Raw genomic sequence first — 19153 nt, 5'->3', positions numbered from 1 at the left:
GCTTTGGGGGAGTCAGCCAGGCATCCCCTCGCCACAGATGGAAGAATCTCAAATCCTTTTGCGGGGAGGGCGGCCAAATGCTTTGCGCTTCCTATCCAAGCTCGGAGTAGTCCCTTCCGAGCCTCTCCTCCTCCCCACTCCTATGGGACACACGCTCCTCTGGAGGCCCACTTTTGAGGGGAGAAGGGTCCATCTTGGCGATGGGGAGGAGCCCCTTCTGGCCTCCCCCAGCTCGCTTCTCTTCACAGAACGCCGGCCTTCCCGTCCCCCCTGGCCGGAGGAACAAAGGCACCTTTCCCCCATTCCCTTCCGACTCAGCCGCTGTCCGAGCGCAGCAGCTCCGCCCGCGCCGCCTCCTGCTCCAGCCTCTGGCACAGCTGCAGGCGCTTCCGCGAATAGCCCCGCCAATCTTCGCGCCCCGGGGGGCGGGGGCCGGGCCGGGGCCAGAGCCCGAGCCCACGCGGGGCGCCGCGGGCGTCCTCGGCGCCCAGGGCCCGGAGCAGCTGGGGCAGCTCGCCGAGCAGGCGGAAACGCGGGAGAGCGCGCAGCGGCCGGGGAATGTCCTCCGCGGCACAAAGCTTGCCGAAGAAGGCCAGCAGGAGGGGTCGCGCCCCTCTCCCGGGGCTCGCGCCAGGGTGGAGGCAGCAGCTTAGGGCGGCCCGGAATAGGTCTTGGGTGTCCCGATCGCCCCCGGCCCCGGCCCGCCAGCGGCGGTAGAGCTGGCTGCTGGTCCGGCTCCAGAGGAGCAGCACGGCGCCCCGCTCCTGCGCCACGCGGGCCTGGGCCGCGCACAGCCAAGGAAGAGGCCCCAGGCGGGCCACGCGCTCCCCCTCCCACAGGTCCAGGATCACCTCGCCGCCGCCTCCCAGGGCCACCCTCAGCAGCTCGGCCAGGGCGCCCACCAGTCTGCGGTGCGCCTCTGAGTCCGCAGAGTAGAGCAGCAGAACGGGCCGGGGCCGACGGGGGCCTGTGGAGAGAGGGCAGGGATAAAGGGCGGGGGCGGCTTGAAGGAGAGGGCTGGGCAGGGGCCGCTCCATCCCGCCCTGCCTCCCTGCCCCCTCGCTCTGGGACAGCCCAGAGCTGAAGATGCATCGGGAGAGGAGGGCACCGCTTGGGGACTGGGTGGGAAGGAGACAGATCTGCTCCCCAGAGGAAGCCCCAGATCCTTTCCTCTCCTCAAGCACCTCCGGCCAGTCCGGGCCCTCTCACCTGTCAGCAGTCTCCGTAAGCCCCGGCAGTTCAAAACCAGGATGGTCACCAGCAGGGAGATCCCCATCAACAGCCCCAGAGCCAGAAGCCCCAAGTGCCTGTGAGAGACTGAGGCAGGCGGAGGTGAGGTCAGAGGAGGGCTCCCCGATCTCACCCCCTCCATCATCCCTGACCCTGAGAACTTACCATCGGGGCACAAAAGGTGCTTCCGGGCGTACTGGACGTCTGACCGCCACACCTGCGGAAAAGGGCCCACAATGAGAACGAAGGGAGGGGAGGGAAGAAGGGTGGGGTGGGGATGAGAAAGGTTCATTACCAGAACACAGTCCCCGAGGCTCTGTAAGGGGATGAGGAGGTCTGACTTCACTGGGCTGGATCCTTGAGGCTATGGGAACAAAGATACAAAGGTCATCCCCATACAAGCAAATGATTAAAGGGTCCTATTATTTTTGCCATGCTCTCCCCGGTTTTGACAGCGGATAGAGCACATTTGAAGTCAGGAAGAACTGAGCTCAAATTCTGCCTCAGACAATTATTAGCTGTGGGATCCTGCCATTTAGCCTCTGTTTGCCTCAATTTCCTCACCCGGAAAAATGAGAAATGGCCTCTAAGATTCCTTCCGGCTCTAATCTGTGGTTCTATGCTTTTATGATCAGGAATTCTTTCTGTCTCCTTTCTGCCTATCCACCTCATTCCTGGGGGGATGGAGCCCAGACATACCTTCGCATGATGCCCTCCCTGACTACTGCACCTCTGTTCTAGACACTTTAATAGAAGGGAGAATTCATGTGCAAAGGAGTGAGAATAGAGCTATGCTTGGGGGAGTCATCGAGGCAGCCCTTATCATTGGTGGGATAATACAATGGAAAGTAGTCAATCTGAAGTCAGAGCACCTATATTCAAATCCTAAGGGCGCTACTTACTATAGGACCCGGGCAAATTCCTTTCTCTCTCTAGACCTGTTTTCTAAGCTCCAAAATGAGGAAGTTGGACAGGAAAAGAAACTACCCATTTCTCTGAACAATGTTTAGGTACATAAGCTAAAATACATAGGATTGCAAAGATAATTAATTCTATTGAAACATAGTTATCAGAATAATAATTTTAGAAAACCAAATCCACAACCTCCAGGTTAAGAACTTCTGCTTTAAAATGCAGGTAAAGAGGAAGCATAGTGGATAGAGCATCAGCTCAGAAGAACCTGAGTTTCAAATTTGGCCTCAGACACTCAACGCCAGCTGTGTATGTGATTCTGAGTGTCATTTAACTCTTATTGCCTGTCAAAACAAAACAAAACAAAACAAAACACCCAAAAATAAATAAATAAAATGTAGATAAGGAACCTCAAAAGGCACCTCTTCTGATCCCAGTGTGCTGTGGAAAGATTGCCATACTGATTTACTCAATTTGGTGGATCTTAGTGGTTCAACTATTCTTAAAAAAAAAAAAAATGGAGATTATGCAAGAAGATGAGTACAGTGTCCATACCTTTGACCTAGCAATCCTGCTACTGAGCATATATCAAAGGAAGTCAATTTATGCAAAAAATATCAGCACTTTGTGCTAGAGACAAAGAAATGAATACAAAGTGACTTCATCAATGGGGGAATGGCAAAAAAAAAAAGAAAAAGAAAAAGAAAAAAAATCCTCAATCCTATGATAATGATATGTCGTTATATAATAAGAAATGATGAACTTGAGGTAATTCAGAGAAGCATGGAAAGATTTGTATGAACTGATGCACTGTAAAATAGGCAGGGCCAAGAGAAATAGGATAATGACTACAATGTAAAATGAAAAGATTTCAGCTTTGAGAGAAGAAAACAAAGAAGGTCCTAGAGGACAGATAACAGATTCCGAAGAGAACTGGAAAACTACTAAAATAGAATATATGTCCAACAAGAGGGTCACTTTAAGACATATTTTTTGCTGAACTGTTTCTTTGAATTTCTCCCAAGTTATAAGGAAGAGTTCGTAGAGGGGCAACGAAATGAAATAATTATGATGTAAAAAATAAAAGGAATCCCTAAAATATGGTTTAAAAAGAAATAAAAAAAAGATTTTCCAAACATATGGAGCCGATTCTGCTCCTTGCTGAGGACTGACCAAAGTGAGTGGATTTAGCCTTTCAGAGAAAGGACAGAGGAGATACTTCTAAGACCTATTGTCCAGCCTGATAAATTGTGGTGCTGGTTTGTCCTTCATTCTTGAAGAAGGCCATGACATCAGGGAGGGGATGCCCTCCCTGGGCAAGGGAATTGGATGCCCAAAAATGTCCCGTTGTGTTACATCTGCGTTATGTTGGAAGGATCGGGATGAAAGATGGAGATGACTGTGGCCATGGTATAGAACAGAGAGGACATGTGAGAATGCTTGTGTAAATACAAAATGAGGTGTGAGTGAACAGTTAGCTCGCCCACCTGTTCTGACCAAATGAAGTAGTCAAAGGGAGTTAGAGGACTGGATAACTTTCCATTTGCCACAGCCTATTAAGTTCACAGATGTGTCAGGAACTGAAAAGTTAGGAAATATTCTTCTAGATAACCTAACAGAAATCAGAATCTAAGATAGAGTTTTCAATTCTTTTGGTGCCAGGGACCCAGTGGGCATCTGATAAAGCCTATTTACAACTTTCCCTTGTGGTTCCTGGTTCCACCCTCTGGGGCCAAAAAGAATAAGACTCTTTCCTCTTCCTCCCTTCAAATATTTGACAACCACTTGTCCTTCTAGATCTTCTCTTGATAAATGGCAGAAGGGACAAATTATAGAGGCAAACAAAGGTACTGCAATGAGCACAATGCAAAAACCTTTGCTTTCTCCCTAATATCAACACCCCCATGCACAGACCCCTAGTGCTCGGGGCTAGTTCTCAGGGGGTGAAGGGAAAGCTAGAACCTGGGAGAGTGGGGGGAGGAGGCTTCTGGAGGAGATGGCAGAGCTCAGACTTGGCTTCAGGGACTGTACCTGACTGACAGAGTACACAGGCAGCTGGGGATCATGGCTCTCCCTCCCCGGCAGGCACCAAGCAGCACTGAAAGCGGCCGGGGTCCTTGAGAAGAAGCGCAGGATGAGCTGTCTGTACTGGATATCCATACTCACATTCCAGGAGGAGGCTGGGAGGGGCGGGGAACACAGAAATCCACAGATTATAGAGATACACAAACGGTGAGTTTCCCACAAGTTGGGGGTGAGGATCGGAAGGTCGTATCTGAGTGAAGGTTAAAAGAGGGGATGGGATACATGAGGGAAGATCACATGCTCACCGTTCCTCTGGGGGCATTTAACATGGCTACTATTCCCAAGAGAGAACTAGGAAAGAGAGGACAACAAAGTTTCAGGATGGAGATGGAAGGGGGAGAGATCTCTATTTCCCCTTTCCTGTGATCTTTCCATCCTTGTTTAACCAAAGCCCCAACTCTCCTTTGCAGAAACTTCTGCAGCTAGAGCCATACCTTGAAGCAAAGATGTGGGTGTAAATCCACCTTCTCCACCACGTACCACTGTTGGGAGAGAAGGGAGTCACATTGGAGAAGTTTTGAGCCCTCACTCATCCCAGATCATCTCATGTGGTGCGGCTACACATAATGTATTGAAAGCTCCCTTAATGTTAGAGATGAAAATCACCCACCCTCCTTCTCTCCCTTCTCCTCTCCTTCCCTCTCTCCTCTCACCCCCATCCCTGTGAATCTTGAGCTGTCCGTCTCTCTCCCTCTTGCTCCCCACTCTCTCTCCCCCACTTTCTTCCCTTCTTCCCCCTCCTCACCCCCTCCGATTCAGACACTGTGGCATTGGGAAGGTCTTCACAGGGGCTGTGCCAGCTCTGTTTCTGGCACAGGGTGGCCTTGGGCTTCACTGGGCAGCGTAGGGTTAGGGTCATGGCCATTTGGTCCTGGTAGCTGTAGTCAGTGAAGTGCACCGACCTCCAGAAATCCATGCTGTCTGTGGGCAGACAGGTGTCCTGGTGAGGTGTTTGCTCACCTCAGGCCTGTCTCTGCTCCAAACTATCCTTGCCCCTCCCCAGATCCAAGATGATTTCTTTATTATGGTGCTATCAAGGACAAGGCAGATCAGGCTATTCCAATGTCCTTCCTGTCTGACCCCACCCTAGAACCAAACCTGTATGCTCTGCTCCACCCAGACCCATCTTTCACTTGTCTTCTCCCTTCCCCACCACCATAGCAGACCCTGTTTCCTCTCTGGAATTTTATCAATGCTGTTCTCTCTCCACTAACTATTCAACACTACCCACACTTCAAAGTTCAGCTCAAATCCCTCTGCTCCCATAATGTAGTCCTGGATGGCTCCAGTTCACCTGGTTTTCTTTCTTCTTCAGAAGCTTAAGAGCATTTACAGTATATTCCATAAAACTGGTCACTATCTTGTACCGTGTGCCATTTCATATCACTCTACAACTTCTTATTGAGTTGATGACATTGTATAGACCCTATCTAGGCTACCAGGAGGGAGAAACAGCATACCCACCAAAGATTCGGTGTTTATTAACTGACTGACTGGAATGTCAAGACATGGATACCACTGCCATCTTGTCTCCTTTTCCCAAGGAGCAAAAACCCCAGCCACACTGATCCCAGGTCCCTGTGATAAAGTTATTTGGACAAATTCATCCTTGGAGTGAGGGACTGGGATGAGGTTCGTGTGGGCCACTCACAGACTTCAGGCTGGTCCTTCAAGGGACACTGCTTCTTCCGCATACTGTCATGGTGCAGGTATGCCGCCTGATAGAATGAAGGGGTGGGGTGGGTTGAATGCTTAGAGGGACAGACTTTTTTCTACCACCTAGACCCCAAACCCACTTTAATCTAATTAGAATCCAGTTCTCTGGAGTCAGAGATAAAGAACTAGGGTATATATTCAACATACAAAAAGGGAACACACACAAATCAAGAGAATTCAAATTCTTAAAGGAGAGGAAAAATCACTAAGTAGGAAGCAAAATAAAATGTGAATAATGATAATAGCTGACACTTAATTTCCTTTTTTTCCACTAAGTACTATGTCATATCTGAGTTACTTGCCACCCTCACCCTTTGGGCTCCATCTCCCTACTTCCAGCCTCATTTCAGCACTACTTCCTAAAGCATTAGAGTCCTCTAATGAGGCACTTTCTTGGCACTCTTCCTTTGCATTCAGTTTTTTTACCCATAAACCATCTGCTATATTGCCCCACCCTACCATGTTCTATAGCTTCAGCATCTTGTTCTCTCTTCTTTTCCACCTCATTTTATCAACTAATCTATAGGAAGGTGTTGGAAGGAGGAGAATGATCCTAGAAGTCAAAATTGTCCCTTCAAATGACCCTAATGAAGACTAGGTCAGTTGAGTTCTGAACTCTTTGGACAACTTAATAAATGGTCATTGACTATTGACTGACAGCATTTTGAAGCAAAACTAGTATCGGATTAGTCCTAGATTGGGTGCAAGAGACAAATTGGTACAGTGAATAAAATGCTGGAGTCAAGAATACTGGAGTTCCGGTTCCCCCCTCACACAATAGCTGTGTGACCCTAGGCAAGTCACAACCTCTTAAAGCCTCCATTCTTTAACTGTAAACTGGGGCAATAATAGAACTGACCACATGGGGTTATAAAGATCAAAGGAGAAAGTCTACACAGAATACTTTAGAAACCTTAAAATGAGATATAGATGTTAGTTTCACTTCTCAGACTAACCATCCCAGGATCTTCCTCGATAACCCAGAGTCTCCAGACATGGGGAAGATGAGGGCCAAGAACAATCAATATTCCCCTTGGGACGCTGGAGAATTAAAAATACACTTATGCCCCTATCAAAGTATCAACAACACCCCCTCTCACCTCTATACACAGACAGGGTAGCAGGAACTCATAGGGCAACTGGACTGTGTGACCTCCAGACAGAGTCTCCTGTTTGAGAGGGAGAAAGGGAAGGCAGGATGCCTGAGAAAAGGGCAGGTGCATCCTGCATAGGTATCTCCAGGCCAGTGAAAAAGATCTGGAGGCTTAAGAATTGAGGAAGAGAAAAGTAGGAACTGGCTTGAAAATTCCCAAATATATCAAATTTGTCACACCTGCAAAACACTCTTTTCTTTTTCCTTTGAAAAAACTGCTCTGTAAGGGAAAGGTCTGTATTTTGTATTTAATAGTTTGCTTCATTAGCCATTCTCTACATTTTGTTGTCTGTACTTCTGACAACGATATTCTGGGAAAAGGATTAGGGGTATGTATGTCCAAGGAGATTTGGAATGGAATATCCCACCCCCAAGGCTGCTCACAGGGCTCAGAACAAGGAAGCAGGTTGCCAGGATTGCCAGGTTATGTATGACACATATAGGTCTATAAACCTGTGATGTCCTGACCTCAGAGGCGAAGCTTTGACTTACCGAGAGATGAAGCATAGGTTAAATCGAGGAAGAATTCATCTTGAGATAAGGGGGGAGATGAAATGTCAGACATATAGCAGGTTGGAAGACTGGACAAGGAAGTCAAAAAGCCTGAGTTCTAGTACCAATTAGTGATACTAATTCACGGAGTGACCATGAACAAACTGACTAATCTCTGTGGGCCTCAGTTGTGCTTATCTGTAAAATGGTATCAATAATTCCTATTCCACTGATAATGAAGAATAATGCTCATTTCCTGACAGAGAAATGATAGACCCAATATGCAGAATAAGACACATATTTATGAACATGGCCAATGAAAGACTTTGTTTTGCTTCATCATGCATCTATATTATGAAGGTTTGTTTTTCTTTTTTTGGTGAGGAAACAAAAATAGACGCTTGACAATTGAAAAAAAATTGAATAATTAAAATAAATAAAATAATTCCTCTCCTACTAATTTCATTAAGGCCCTATGAAGATCAAAGGTTAATGCATGAGAGAGCTTTGAAAAACATAAAGCCCTAGGCAACTATAAGGGGATGTTAAAATGAATTTTTATAACCATTTTTACCTCAAAACCTTGGCTGGAATTTCAGCCCCACTGCTTGTTATAATTTCAGATTCAGCAACCTTTCCAAGACAGGATGTCACGTTGTTAACCCTAGCTTGGTCAGAGTCATAGAGTTACCCCCCTCCCCTTAAAAGTATCTCCTCCATAAATTTCTTAAAGCAATAGAAAAAATTATTGAGGTCAGAATTGTTGAGTTTAATTATATTTGAACAATGGAAGCAACGAGGCTAAAATAAAAAGGGAAAAAAAACCCAAGAGAATAGACATAGCTTGATTTCCAGAACATAGAGAAAACTATTACAAGGGCAGGGAAGCATAGTGGACAGGACTGGTCTAGGATCAGGAAACCCTGGGTTCAGGTACTATCTTAGCAACATGATGGTATGTAAGGAATCATAAAGAAATTACTTAACCCCTGGCAAGTCTCTAGAAAAGTTAGAGATGAGATGAAACTCTGAATCAGGGTAGGACTTTCCATGTCAAGAATTCTCTCACACTAATGAAATAACAAATCAAGATCTCCAACTTCCCCATACACACACATAAAAGAGAGGCAAAAGGTAAACATGCATCAAATTATTAATAGTAAAAAAGGAAGGAGAGACAATTCACAAAAACCACTTAATGGAACTGAAGAACAGATAATGAAACTTTCCCTCTCCTCATAGAAGAGCACAGGATAAAGATACATTACATTGTCAGATATAGTCACTACATCTGTGGGATAAATAGATAGACAGACAGATAGAGCTACTATAAAGAGAATTACTATAACTATAGAGAGTTACTATAGATTCACTAAATATATAGTTACTATATCTAATTAATATACATATTGTTACAAGAAGTGTTGGATTATATTCAATGATTTTCAGAAATTGTGCTGTGTAGACAAAAGGCATCCCAAAATGCTTTTTAAAAAAGAAGGTTCTGAAAGTAAAAAGTAGATAATTCATGGGAAAAGAAAGCAAAGAGTAAATAAACATGGGGAAACACTTAATCTCATTAGTAATTTTTTGGGGAAAGCAATCAGCATTAAATGATTTGTCCAGGGTCATGCAGCTGATAAGTGTCTGAGATCACACTTGAATTCAGGTTCTCCTGACTCCAGAGCCAGTATTTCCCCTAATAATTAAAATAATTAAACAAGAATGAAAACTACAAGGGACCTCCACATGTGCATTTAACTATCACTATTAAATCGTTAAATTAAAAAAAAAAAAGGAGAAAATTAATGATGCAGGTATACTCTCCAGTGCTGAAGAGTAATAGTTCTATTATTACAAACAACTGTGACAAAATTGGCTATGTCCTTTGACAGTGATCCATCCAAAGCTGGAACTACACATCAAGAAAAAAAATTAAAGTACTCTAAGTGCAAAGATTTTTATAGTAGCATTAGTTAAAATAGTGAGACTTGGAGGGAAAGAGATGTGAATTACTGAAAAGTTGCCCATTGAATTTGAAATCTGGGGATTTACATTTGAATTCTAACTCTGCAGAAAGGGTACCTGTGTAATGACCTGAAGACAAGGTAAAATGAGGATGTCTGTATGGCCTCTGAAGTCATTCCAAGCTCAAAATCTCATTTATATATGTATGTATGTATGCACATGTGTGTATATATTTATATACACATATATGTATATTTATGTGTATGATAAGTTACATGTGACACAGACATCTGCATTTACATGTTTTTTTTTTTTAATTGGAGACTCCAGTAAGCACAACTTTTTTTTTTTAAATAATAGTTTTTATTTTCAAAATATATGCAAAGATAGTTTTCAACATTTACCCTTTCAAAACCTTATGTTCCAAATTTATTCCCTTCATTCCCTCCCCTAGACAGTAAGTAATTCAATATATGTTAAACTTGTACAACTCTTCTATACATACTTCCTCATTTATCATGCTGCACAAGAAAAATCAGATCAAAATGGTCAAAGGATATGAACAGACAATTTTCAGAGGATGAAATTGAAACTATTACCACTCATATGAAAGAGTGTTCCAAATCATTATTGATCAGAGAAATGCAAATGAAGACAACTCTGAGATACCACTACACACCTGTCAGATTGGCTAAGATGACAGGAAAAAATAATGATGAATGTTGGAGGGGATGCGGGAAAACTGGGACACTGCTGCATTGTTGATGGAGTTGTGAACGAATCCAACCTTTCTGGAGAGCAATCTGGAATTATGCCCAAAAAGTTATCAAATTGTGCATACCCTTTGATCCAGCAGTGTTTCTACTGGGCTTATACCCCAAAGAGATACTAAAGAAGGGAAAGGGACCTGTATGTGCCAAAATGTTTGTGGCAGCCCTGTTTGTAGTGGCTAGAAACTGGAAAATGAAAGGATGTCCATCAATTGGAGAATGGCTGGGTAAATTGTGGTATATGAATGTTATGGAATATTATTGTTCTGTAAGAAATGACCAACAGGATGAATACAGAGAAGACTGACAAGACTTACATGAACTGATGCTAAGTGAAATGAGCAGAACCAAGAGATCATTATACACTTCGACAACGATATTGTATGAGGACATATTTTGATGGAAGTGGATTTCTTTGACAAAGAGACCTAACTGAGTTTCAATTGATAAATGACGGACAGAAGCAGCTACACCCAAAGAAAAAACACTGGGAAACGAATGTGAACTATCTGCATTTTTGTTTTTCTTCCCGGGTTATTTATACCTTCTGAATCCAATTCTTCCTGTGCAACAAGAGAACTGTTCAGTTCTGCAAACATATATTGTATCTAGGATATACTGCAACATATCCAACATATAAAGGACTGCTTGCCATCTAGGGGAGGGGGTGGAGGGAGGGAGGGGGAAAATCGGAACAGAAACGAGTGCAAGGGATAATGTTGTAAAAAAATTACCCTGGAATGAATTCTGTCAATATAAAGAAATTATTAAATAAAAATAAAAAAAAAAAAAGAATTGATCATCACATAATCTTGTTGCTGTGTACAATGTTCTCTTGGTTCTACTTGCTTCAGTTAGCATTAGTTCATGTAAATCTCTCCAAGCCTCTCTGAAATCATCTTGCTGATCATTTCTTATAGAACAATAATATTCCATAACATTCATATACTATCATTTATTTATTATAGCCATTCCCTAACTCATGGGCACCAACTGAGTTTCCAGTCCCTTGCCATTACAAAAAGGTCTGCTACAAATATTTTTGCACACATAGATTCTTTTCCCTAAGCCCACAACTTTTTTTTAAAAGCTGAATCCACTTGAACTGATAAGTGCCTCGTTTTCCCCCATGCTTTTAAAATTCTGAACTTCACACAAAAAACCTAAGATCATTTCCATTCCAAAGTAGAACACAAAAATATATATGAAACTATAAATAGCTATTCCATACCTCTTTAAAAAAAAGAAAAAACACAACTTTCAAAATTATCCTGCTTGTTTGAGTCTCCTTCATTCTCTTTTGTTCACTAAAAAAATTTTTTTTCAATATTCTTTTTTCAACATCACCAATGCTACCTCCTCTCCACTGTTATCCATATCCTTTCTATTAAAAACAGGAGAGAAAAAAAGCCCACATGCCCATCATTGGGGAATCACTGCATAAGTTATGGTATATGAAGGTAATGGAATGTTATTTTTCTATAAAAAATGATGAGCAGACTGATTTCAGAAGAGCCTGGAAAGACTTACATGAACTCAGCAGAAATCAGAGAAAATTATATACAGTGAAAATATATACAGTTACAACAAGATTATGTGATGATCAATTCTGATGGATTTGGTTCTTTTCAACAGTGAGGTGATCAAGGCAATTCCAATAGACTTGGGATGGAAAGTAACATCTCCATTCAGAGAGAGAACTATAGAGCCTGAATGTGGTTTAGGGCATAGTATTTTCACTATTTTTGTTGTTGTTTGCTTTTTTTTTTTTTTTCTTTCTCACAGTTTTTCCCTTTTGATCTTATTTTTCTTTCACAATATTACAAATATTGAAATATGTTTAAAAGAATTGCACACATTTAGCCTATGTCAGATTGTCTACTGTCTTAGGGAAAGGGGACATAAAGGAGGGAGAAAAACTTGGAACACAAAGTCTTAGAAATTAATGTTGAAAACTATCTTTACATGTATTTGGGAAAATAAAATACCATAAAAAAATAGCAAAGGACAAAGAAAAAAAGAAAAAATCCCACATTGTAACAAATGAGCATAATCAAGCAAAACAAATGCCTACAATGACTATATCCAAAAATGTCTGTTTCCTTCTGAAGCCTGAATCCATTCTTTCTCAGTCAGGTTGGAGTTCACATGAGAAGTTTCTCCTTAAAATGCATTTATACATATTCTCAGCAGGTTCATGACTTTCAAAACATCAGGGCACAGAAAGACTCTTTGGGGTAGGGCAGGAGAGGGCAGATATAAGAAGTGCAGAGAACCTTGGAGAATAGATGTGAGAACATGAAAAAAGCTTAGGTGGCCAGACAGAGAGGGACCCTATCATAAAGATATTATTCTCTCCTTGAAGGGACTGGCAGAATTAAAGAACATTTCGCCTCAGAAGCCTGGGTTCAAATTCCAGGTCCTCAACTGTGAATAGCCAATAGAATTCAAACCACCTAAGATCTCTAAATCTCACTTCCCTCATCTGTAAAATGGACATAATCTCTATCTGCTCTACAAACATCACAGAATTGTTATGAAGAAAGCACTTTTAAAACTTGAAAGAACTACATAAAAATGGGCTCTGGGTAAGATTATGTTCTTCTCCCTTCCCTGGGAATACTCTCCAGGGACCCTAGGGCCCGGGTGGTCTGCCTGCCCAGGGGATTGTGTTTTTGTTACCTGTCTGTGGAAGGGACTGCTCAACTCCTCACACTCGAGAACCCACTGGTGGCACAGCCTCACATTGATGTCAGGGCCCGGTGGGGCGGTCACCTGAACAGCCCTCTCTCCCGGCAACAACGTGAAGGAGAACGCAGGCCCTGCAGCAAGCAGAACGAGCTGGGAGCTGACTCAGCTCAGAGTAGGCCAGGGTAGGCTTGGCGACCAACATGTGGACATATTTGGGGGTGTGGGGATGACCCCAGCCCAGCCCTCCCTTCCAGGAAACATGCCCTGGCGCTCACCTCTATGCCCTTGGGAACCAGGCAGCTGTGGAGTCCCATCAGCTATCTCTGGAAGGCTAAGCTGGGTCCGTTTTAAGCGAAGCCCCGAGCTGGGCACAGCTGGGGAGGAGACAGTGAACTGGTGGCCCTGTCTAGCCCGGCAGCAGTCACACAGCCACTTCCACTGAGGACAGAGGAAAAGACGATCTTGTTTGTGCCCAGTTGTCTGAGTGTTACCTCTGCTAGTAGAAGGCGAGCTTCTTGGAGCACAGACTGAGTTTTTGTCTTCTTTAAACCCCCATCACATTTTACCTCCATAGTCACTATAATTACATATTAGTTGATGATCACAATTAGCCTTCAACTAGAGGTCAGAGATCTGATTCTGTCCTCCTGTTGATCTGGGTGGCCACAGGAAAGTAAGTCACTCAAGGCCTCAGTTTTCCTATCTGAAAAATGAGAATAATAATCTTTCTCCCCTTCCCTTTCCATATCTTTCACTAGACAATGAGAGAATGAGATGGGGCGATAGATGTGATAACACTTTGGTAATAAAAATGGCATAGGCGTCAGGGTACAGACAAGCTGCAGAATGAAGAGGGGTGGGCAAATAAAGGAAGAGGCAGGCTACCTGGGCAGTGGTGGGCATCCTGAGCCTGAAGCAGAGCTGGAGCTTATGGGACTTGTGAAATTTCCTCATTAGAAAGTGAAGCTGGTGCTTTGGAAAACCTGAAGATGGAGAAGGAGAAAAGCATTACTGGGGACATATACTCCCTTTGGAGGTCACAGAACCATAGAATTAGAGCTAGAAGTAATTTTAGAGACCAGATATTACAACCCCCTCATTTTTCAGATGAAGAAACTGAGATCAGCAACATATATAGACTGCTTGCCATCTAAGGGAGGGGGTGGAGGGAGGGAGGGGAAAAATCGGAACAGAAATGAGTGCAAGGGATAATGTTGTAAAAAAATTACCCTGGCATGGATTCTGTCAATATAAAGTAATTATTAAATAAAAATTAAAAAAAAAAAAAGAAACTGAGATCAGGAGAGATTTTTGCTTTGCCCAAGATAATTACAGCTAATAAAAATCTGAGGTAGGATTTGGACCGAGGTTCTGTGGACTCCAAATGTGAAATTCTCATCTCTGCCCTTCTCTACCTTCTTTTTCTAATGAAGCATTATTGCATGTTAGAAACTATTATTTGCAAATGCAGAAATAGGTTTAAAAGAATTGCACACATTTAACCTCTATTGGATTGCTTGGTCTCTTGGGGAGGGGGGAGGTAAACAAGAAAGAGAAAAATTTGGAACACAAAGTTTTACAAACACAAATATTGGGGACTATCTTTGCATGTGTTTGGAAAATGAAATAGTTTTGAAAATTAAAAAAGAAAAGAAAAGAAACTGTCATTTGGAAACAAAGCATGATGAAATGGATGTAATCCTAGTCTGGAATCCCATCTCACAGATATAATTTTGAGCAAGTCATTTGTCTATCTCAGATTCAGTTTCCTCATCAGTAAAATGAACTTACTATTAGCTTCTATCACGGGTCATAGTGAGAAACAACTGAGGTGCTATATATAAAGCACTTTGTCACTTAAAAGTTGTCAATAAAAGTTATGAATGTTAAAAATCCAGGAGGAAAATGGGGTTACTATAGAAAGACAAACCAAAAAGACTGAATCTCTTTGTAGATCATCTCAGCCTCTGACATTTCAGATCAATCTCAGTCAGTGCTATAATCGGGTTAGACTGGGCCTCTTGACCCAAAATGGGCAGGGAGGAGGGATATGTGGGTAGAAATAGCTAAAATGACAGATAAATTCAGTAAGTACCACCCCCAACTTCAAAGAGTTCCACTAAGCCATGTGGTTACTCTTTCCTGGCCTACTCACTAGAGATACACCAATAAAAGGCTTCAGCTCTTTAGATCTGCCTTGAGAAAACATCCCACAGATTCCAACCAATCTGAGCCATTCAGAGCCAGCCGAAATGTTCTCTACTTTGCTGGATGCCTGAGATTATGAATGTTTTTTCATCTTTCAAAACTGAAACCAATATCAAGATGGTGGATGAAATGGGATGATAGCCAAATGGTCAGGGCATATGAATCCTCAAAGTCTTGGTTTCCTAAGTCAGGGTGACCACTATTGGCTGTCTCTCTACTCCGAACCTGGAATGCTCTCCCTTTTTACTTCTGTCTCTTGCCTTCCTTCAAGTCCCTGCTAGAATTCTACCTTCTTCAAAAAGATTTTCTTGAAATCCCTTGATGTTAGAGCCTTTCCTCTATTGTTCATCCCAACTAATCCTGTATATATATCTTGTTTGCCTGTTGCCTCCTTCATTAGATTATGAGTTTCTTGAGAGCAGGGACTATCTTTTGACTTTTTGTATCCCTAGCGCTTAGTCCAGTGACGGGCACATAGTTGGTGCTTAATAAATGCTTGTTGACTGATCTAGGCTTTGTCTCTGTAGCTTTCAATCCTAGACCTGATTAACATAGTCTATAAAACTTCAAAGATTCTATATTTTGGATTCCCCAAATCCCAGTGTACAAAAATGAAGCTGGGGAGTATCACTTAAAGACAGATCTTTAAGCAAGAGGTAAGCTGAGGCTAAATTGTGCATTATACGGTAAATTTAGAAAAGTCATCCTCATGAGTCAAAGAATAATTAAAGACTAAAAATAAGAAACATTTCAAGGAAAATTTGAAAGACACCTAATCACATCCTCAATCTGGTTAGATTCACAGAGGGAAGGTGAACAAACATGTTCTTCCACAGATAACATAGGAAAAAGGGTAGAAATAAGATATTTGGGGACTACAAGTCCTGGTTTAGCCACTAAATAGCCATGTGATCTTGAGCTAAGAACTTCTCCTCTCCAGGCTTCAAGCTTCCCCATCTATAAAACAAAAGCATTAAACTAGATGATCTCTGAGATTCCTCCCAATTCTAATATCCCATAATTTTAGGATATTCTGTTCCTTTGGACTTCTATAAGAAACAAACCAGGGTTTCAATGGATACTAGGTTTGAACTAAGATTCCGGATTTAATCCCTCATTTCTAACCTTATTTCTTAAGATTAAGGGGGAAGATTTCTTCCCTTCCCCAAAGGCCCACTCACTAAACATGAATGGACTATCTGACAGTCTCACTCCAAGTTATTCAGGGGAACTAACTGGGCCCAAAGGGTGAACCTCTATTCTAAATTTATGTTCTTCATACCTGGAATGTCCAAAGCAAGTTGGATGTGGAAGGAGAATGGGTTTCGCCACACCAGAGTGCACTTTGACCTTGTGGAGGAGATCCCATGCTGGTGAAGGTCAAGAGCAAGCTTTTCTGCAAGGGATTAGGAAGGAGGACTGACATTGGAGACTTATTTACTTTTCTGTGCTGACAGAAGAAACAAGTTAGGGCTCCAGAGACTTGAAACATGTGTATGCCAGGGCTCCGGAGAAGGGAGCATGGGAGACTTGAAATGTGTGTATACTGTGTGTGTGTGTGTGTGTGTGTGTGTGTTTTGTTTTTTTACAAAAAGAGAAAACAGACTCACCGATAAAATTGTCATCCTGCCCAGGGGCCAGGGTAGAAAAGAAAGAAAAGAAGCATTAATATAGAGATTGTCAGGGAAACACTAGCCCAGGACCTTTTCCCAAACTGCCCGATGGAAGTCATTGGGCTAGTATCCCACCCACGCAGGGTCATCTGCTGATTCCACTCTATATATGACACAAATCCACCCTGAAGTTCTGTCCCAACAGCCTATTTTCCGAGCAGAGACATTGGGAGTAGGAGAGGAGGCCAAGGGGGAGGTAGGGAATGAAGCTGAGGGGAATCTTTGCCAGACCTAAGGCAGGGAAGCAGGGGAAGGTCGGAGGTCGTCCCCAGCGCTTCGTATCCTTACCGTGTGGGAAGACTGAAAGCATCGGAGCCCCCACCAGGTCACAGGAGAGGATCTGATCCCAGCAGAACCAGAGAGGCAAAAGAGAAGAAAAAAGGAAGGACCGAGGAGGGGAGCCCCTGGCACCAGGCTCCCCATGAGCCTCGGAGAGGTCAGCGCACCGGGAGCATGGCTGCATTGCTGGAGATGGGAGGCCAGGTGCCCTTCTTCGGTGCGGGACGCCCCGGCCCCAGCCCCAGCCCGCCCCTGCCCCTGCGGCTGCCCAAGCTCCTCCTAGCTGCTCACCAGCCGGCCAGACCACATTCCTTTTCTCCTGAGCTAGGGCTTGTTCTGGAAGGAGTTCTGCTCCCAGTTCCGGAGCCAAAACGCTCCAGAGCTTGACTTGCCTTCAGAGGCGGAGTAGGTAGGCGAAGGAAAGGGTCTGAGTTTAAGGGAAAGGTTGGGCTGCGCTCACCGAGGGAGGAGTGTCTGCTCCCTAACCCCTCCCACCCCTCACCTTCCCGCCCTGGAGCTCTGATCTTTTCACCAGGCTGTCTAGCAGCCCTAAATCTCGAAAGAGTTTTTGAGGCACGTGCACAGCACTGAGCTAATGCTAAAATCTTTCCACCCTAATTCTGGGGAGCCACTTGCTGTCTCTTCTCAGCCGGCTCGGTAAAAAACGAATTTTCTTCCTCCTCCCATTATATCTCTTTTTGATCCAGCTACTCTGGAGAAAAGGGTTTAAGTGAAAGGGACGCAGGAACCTCAAGGACCCGTATCTCCAGGCAGTTGAGTCAGGAAGCTCCAAAATCTGCCCAAGAGCCAAGCCCTGGAGATAGGGGAGGGGCCTGTGTCAATACTGACCTGGTTTCCTGCGGTTTCCTGTGCTGGAAAAAAAAATGCAGGAGGGGTAGGTTCCATTATTTGTGGGGACCCTACCATCCCACAGCTTCCTCCTTCTCATGCCCCAGACAGCATCAGCCTCGACTTTTGAGATAATTCTATCCGTAGATAGTAGCTATAGATATATAAGTAAAAATAGGAGATAAATCTATTCAGATTCTATCCATAGACATAGTGTCTGGTATCTTGAATATGGGAAGCCTGCTAAGGCAACTGAGAGAAAGAAGGAACAAGGGAATAGGATGGTGCAAGTACACTTGAGTTAGTCTTGGGACATTTGGGTCGGAATCTTATTTCTGCCACTGTCTAGCAAATGACCTTGGCCACTTTAGGCATTCTGCTCTGAGACTCACTTTCGCCTATAAAATCAGGAGCCTCGGACTTGGTGATCAAATCCTAGCATCTCTTGTCTTGTGGCTTCACACCTCAATAGCTGATAGTTATCAATAGCAGACAGTGCCTGGCGCTTAATAAATGATTGTTCAGTGATTGAAGGAAGGCAGGCTCATATTCCCTTACTTCCTGAAGTTGAGAAGTTAGACTGGAAAGAAAGCAATAAGTAACTAGAGTTGACTGTTTACCATAAATGGAAGGAGTGAAGACAGAGAAAGAGGGTGGATAGTTGGGTAGAGCACAGGAAATTATGACTTTTATAAGGTTCAGGGATTGTTGGCAGGTGTCAATAAGGGGGAGGGGAGAGGGTAAGAGAAGGGAATAAGCATTTATATGTCACTTATTATGCGTCAGACAATGTGCTAAACACTTTATAAATTATTTCCTTGGACTCACAACTTTAGGAGGTAGGCACTATTACCCCCATTTTACAGTTGTGAAAATTGAGGCAAACAAGGGCTAAACTCACTTGCCCCAAGGTCACCCAGCTACCAAGTATCTGAGGCTGGATTGAACTCAGGTCTTCTTGATGCTAGCCCTGGTGCTCCAACTGCTGACAACCAAATTACTTTGCAGTTAGAAGAATGCTAATGAGGGTTAATTCAAGGATGCTTTCTGTATGAAAAAAGGCTTTCTCTGCAGCTCAGCCCCGAGTTAACCTGTCAAAGGTGGTGCCTCTCCTCTATAAGCTTGTT

At 43.6% G+C, this 19153-nt stretch overlaps 1 protein-coding gene across 1 annotated transcript; it reads right to left on the bottom strand.

The window, feature by feature from the left end:
- Positions 1 to 217: 217 nt before the first annotated feature.
- Positions 218 to 17361, bottom strand: IL17RE (interleukin 17 receptor E). Its single transcript, XM_051981904.1, has 15 exons — positions 17187 to 17361; positions 16508 to 16621; positions 13903 to 14000; positions 13293 to 13455; positions 13009 to 13148; positions 7044 to 7112; positions 5879 to 5945; positions 4973 to 5148; positions 4662 to 4709; positions 4473 to 4518; positions 4174 to 4322; positions 1526 to 1594; positions 1396 to 1447; positions 1210 to 1317; positions 218 to 967 (listed from the first exon to the last, which is right to left on the bottom strand). Exons 1-15 carry the CDS (start codon positions 17359 to 17361, stop codon positions 315 to 317), a joined length of 2127 nt encoding a protein of 708 aa, XP_051837864.1. The 3' UTR covers positions 218 to 314.
- Between the last annotated feature and the right edge of the window lie 1792 nt (positions 17362 to 19153).

This window comes from Antechinus flavipes, chromosome 1 (genome assembly GCF_016432865.1).
Source record: "Antechinus flavipes isolate AdamAnt ecotype Samford, QLD, Australia chromosome 1, AdamAnt_v2, whole genome shotgun sequence".
Taxonomy (NCBI): domain Eukaryota; kingdom Metazoa; phylum Chordata; class Mammalia; order Dasyuromorphia; family Dasyuridae; genus Antechinus; species Antechinus flavipes.
The sequence above is the reverse complement of the archived record's forward strand: the minus strand, read 5'-3'. Positions and strand labels throughout refer to the sequence as shown.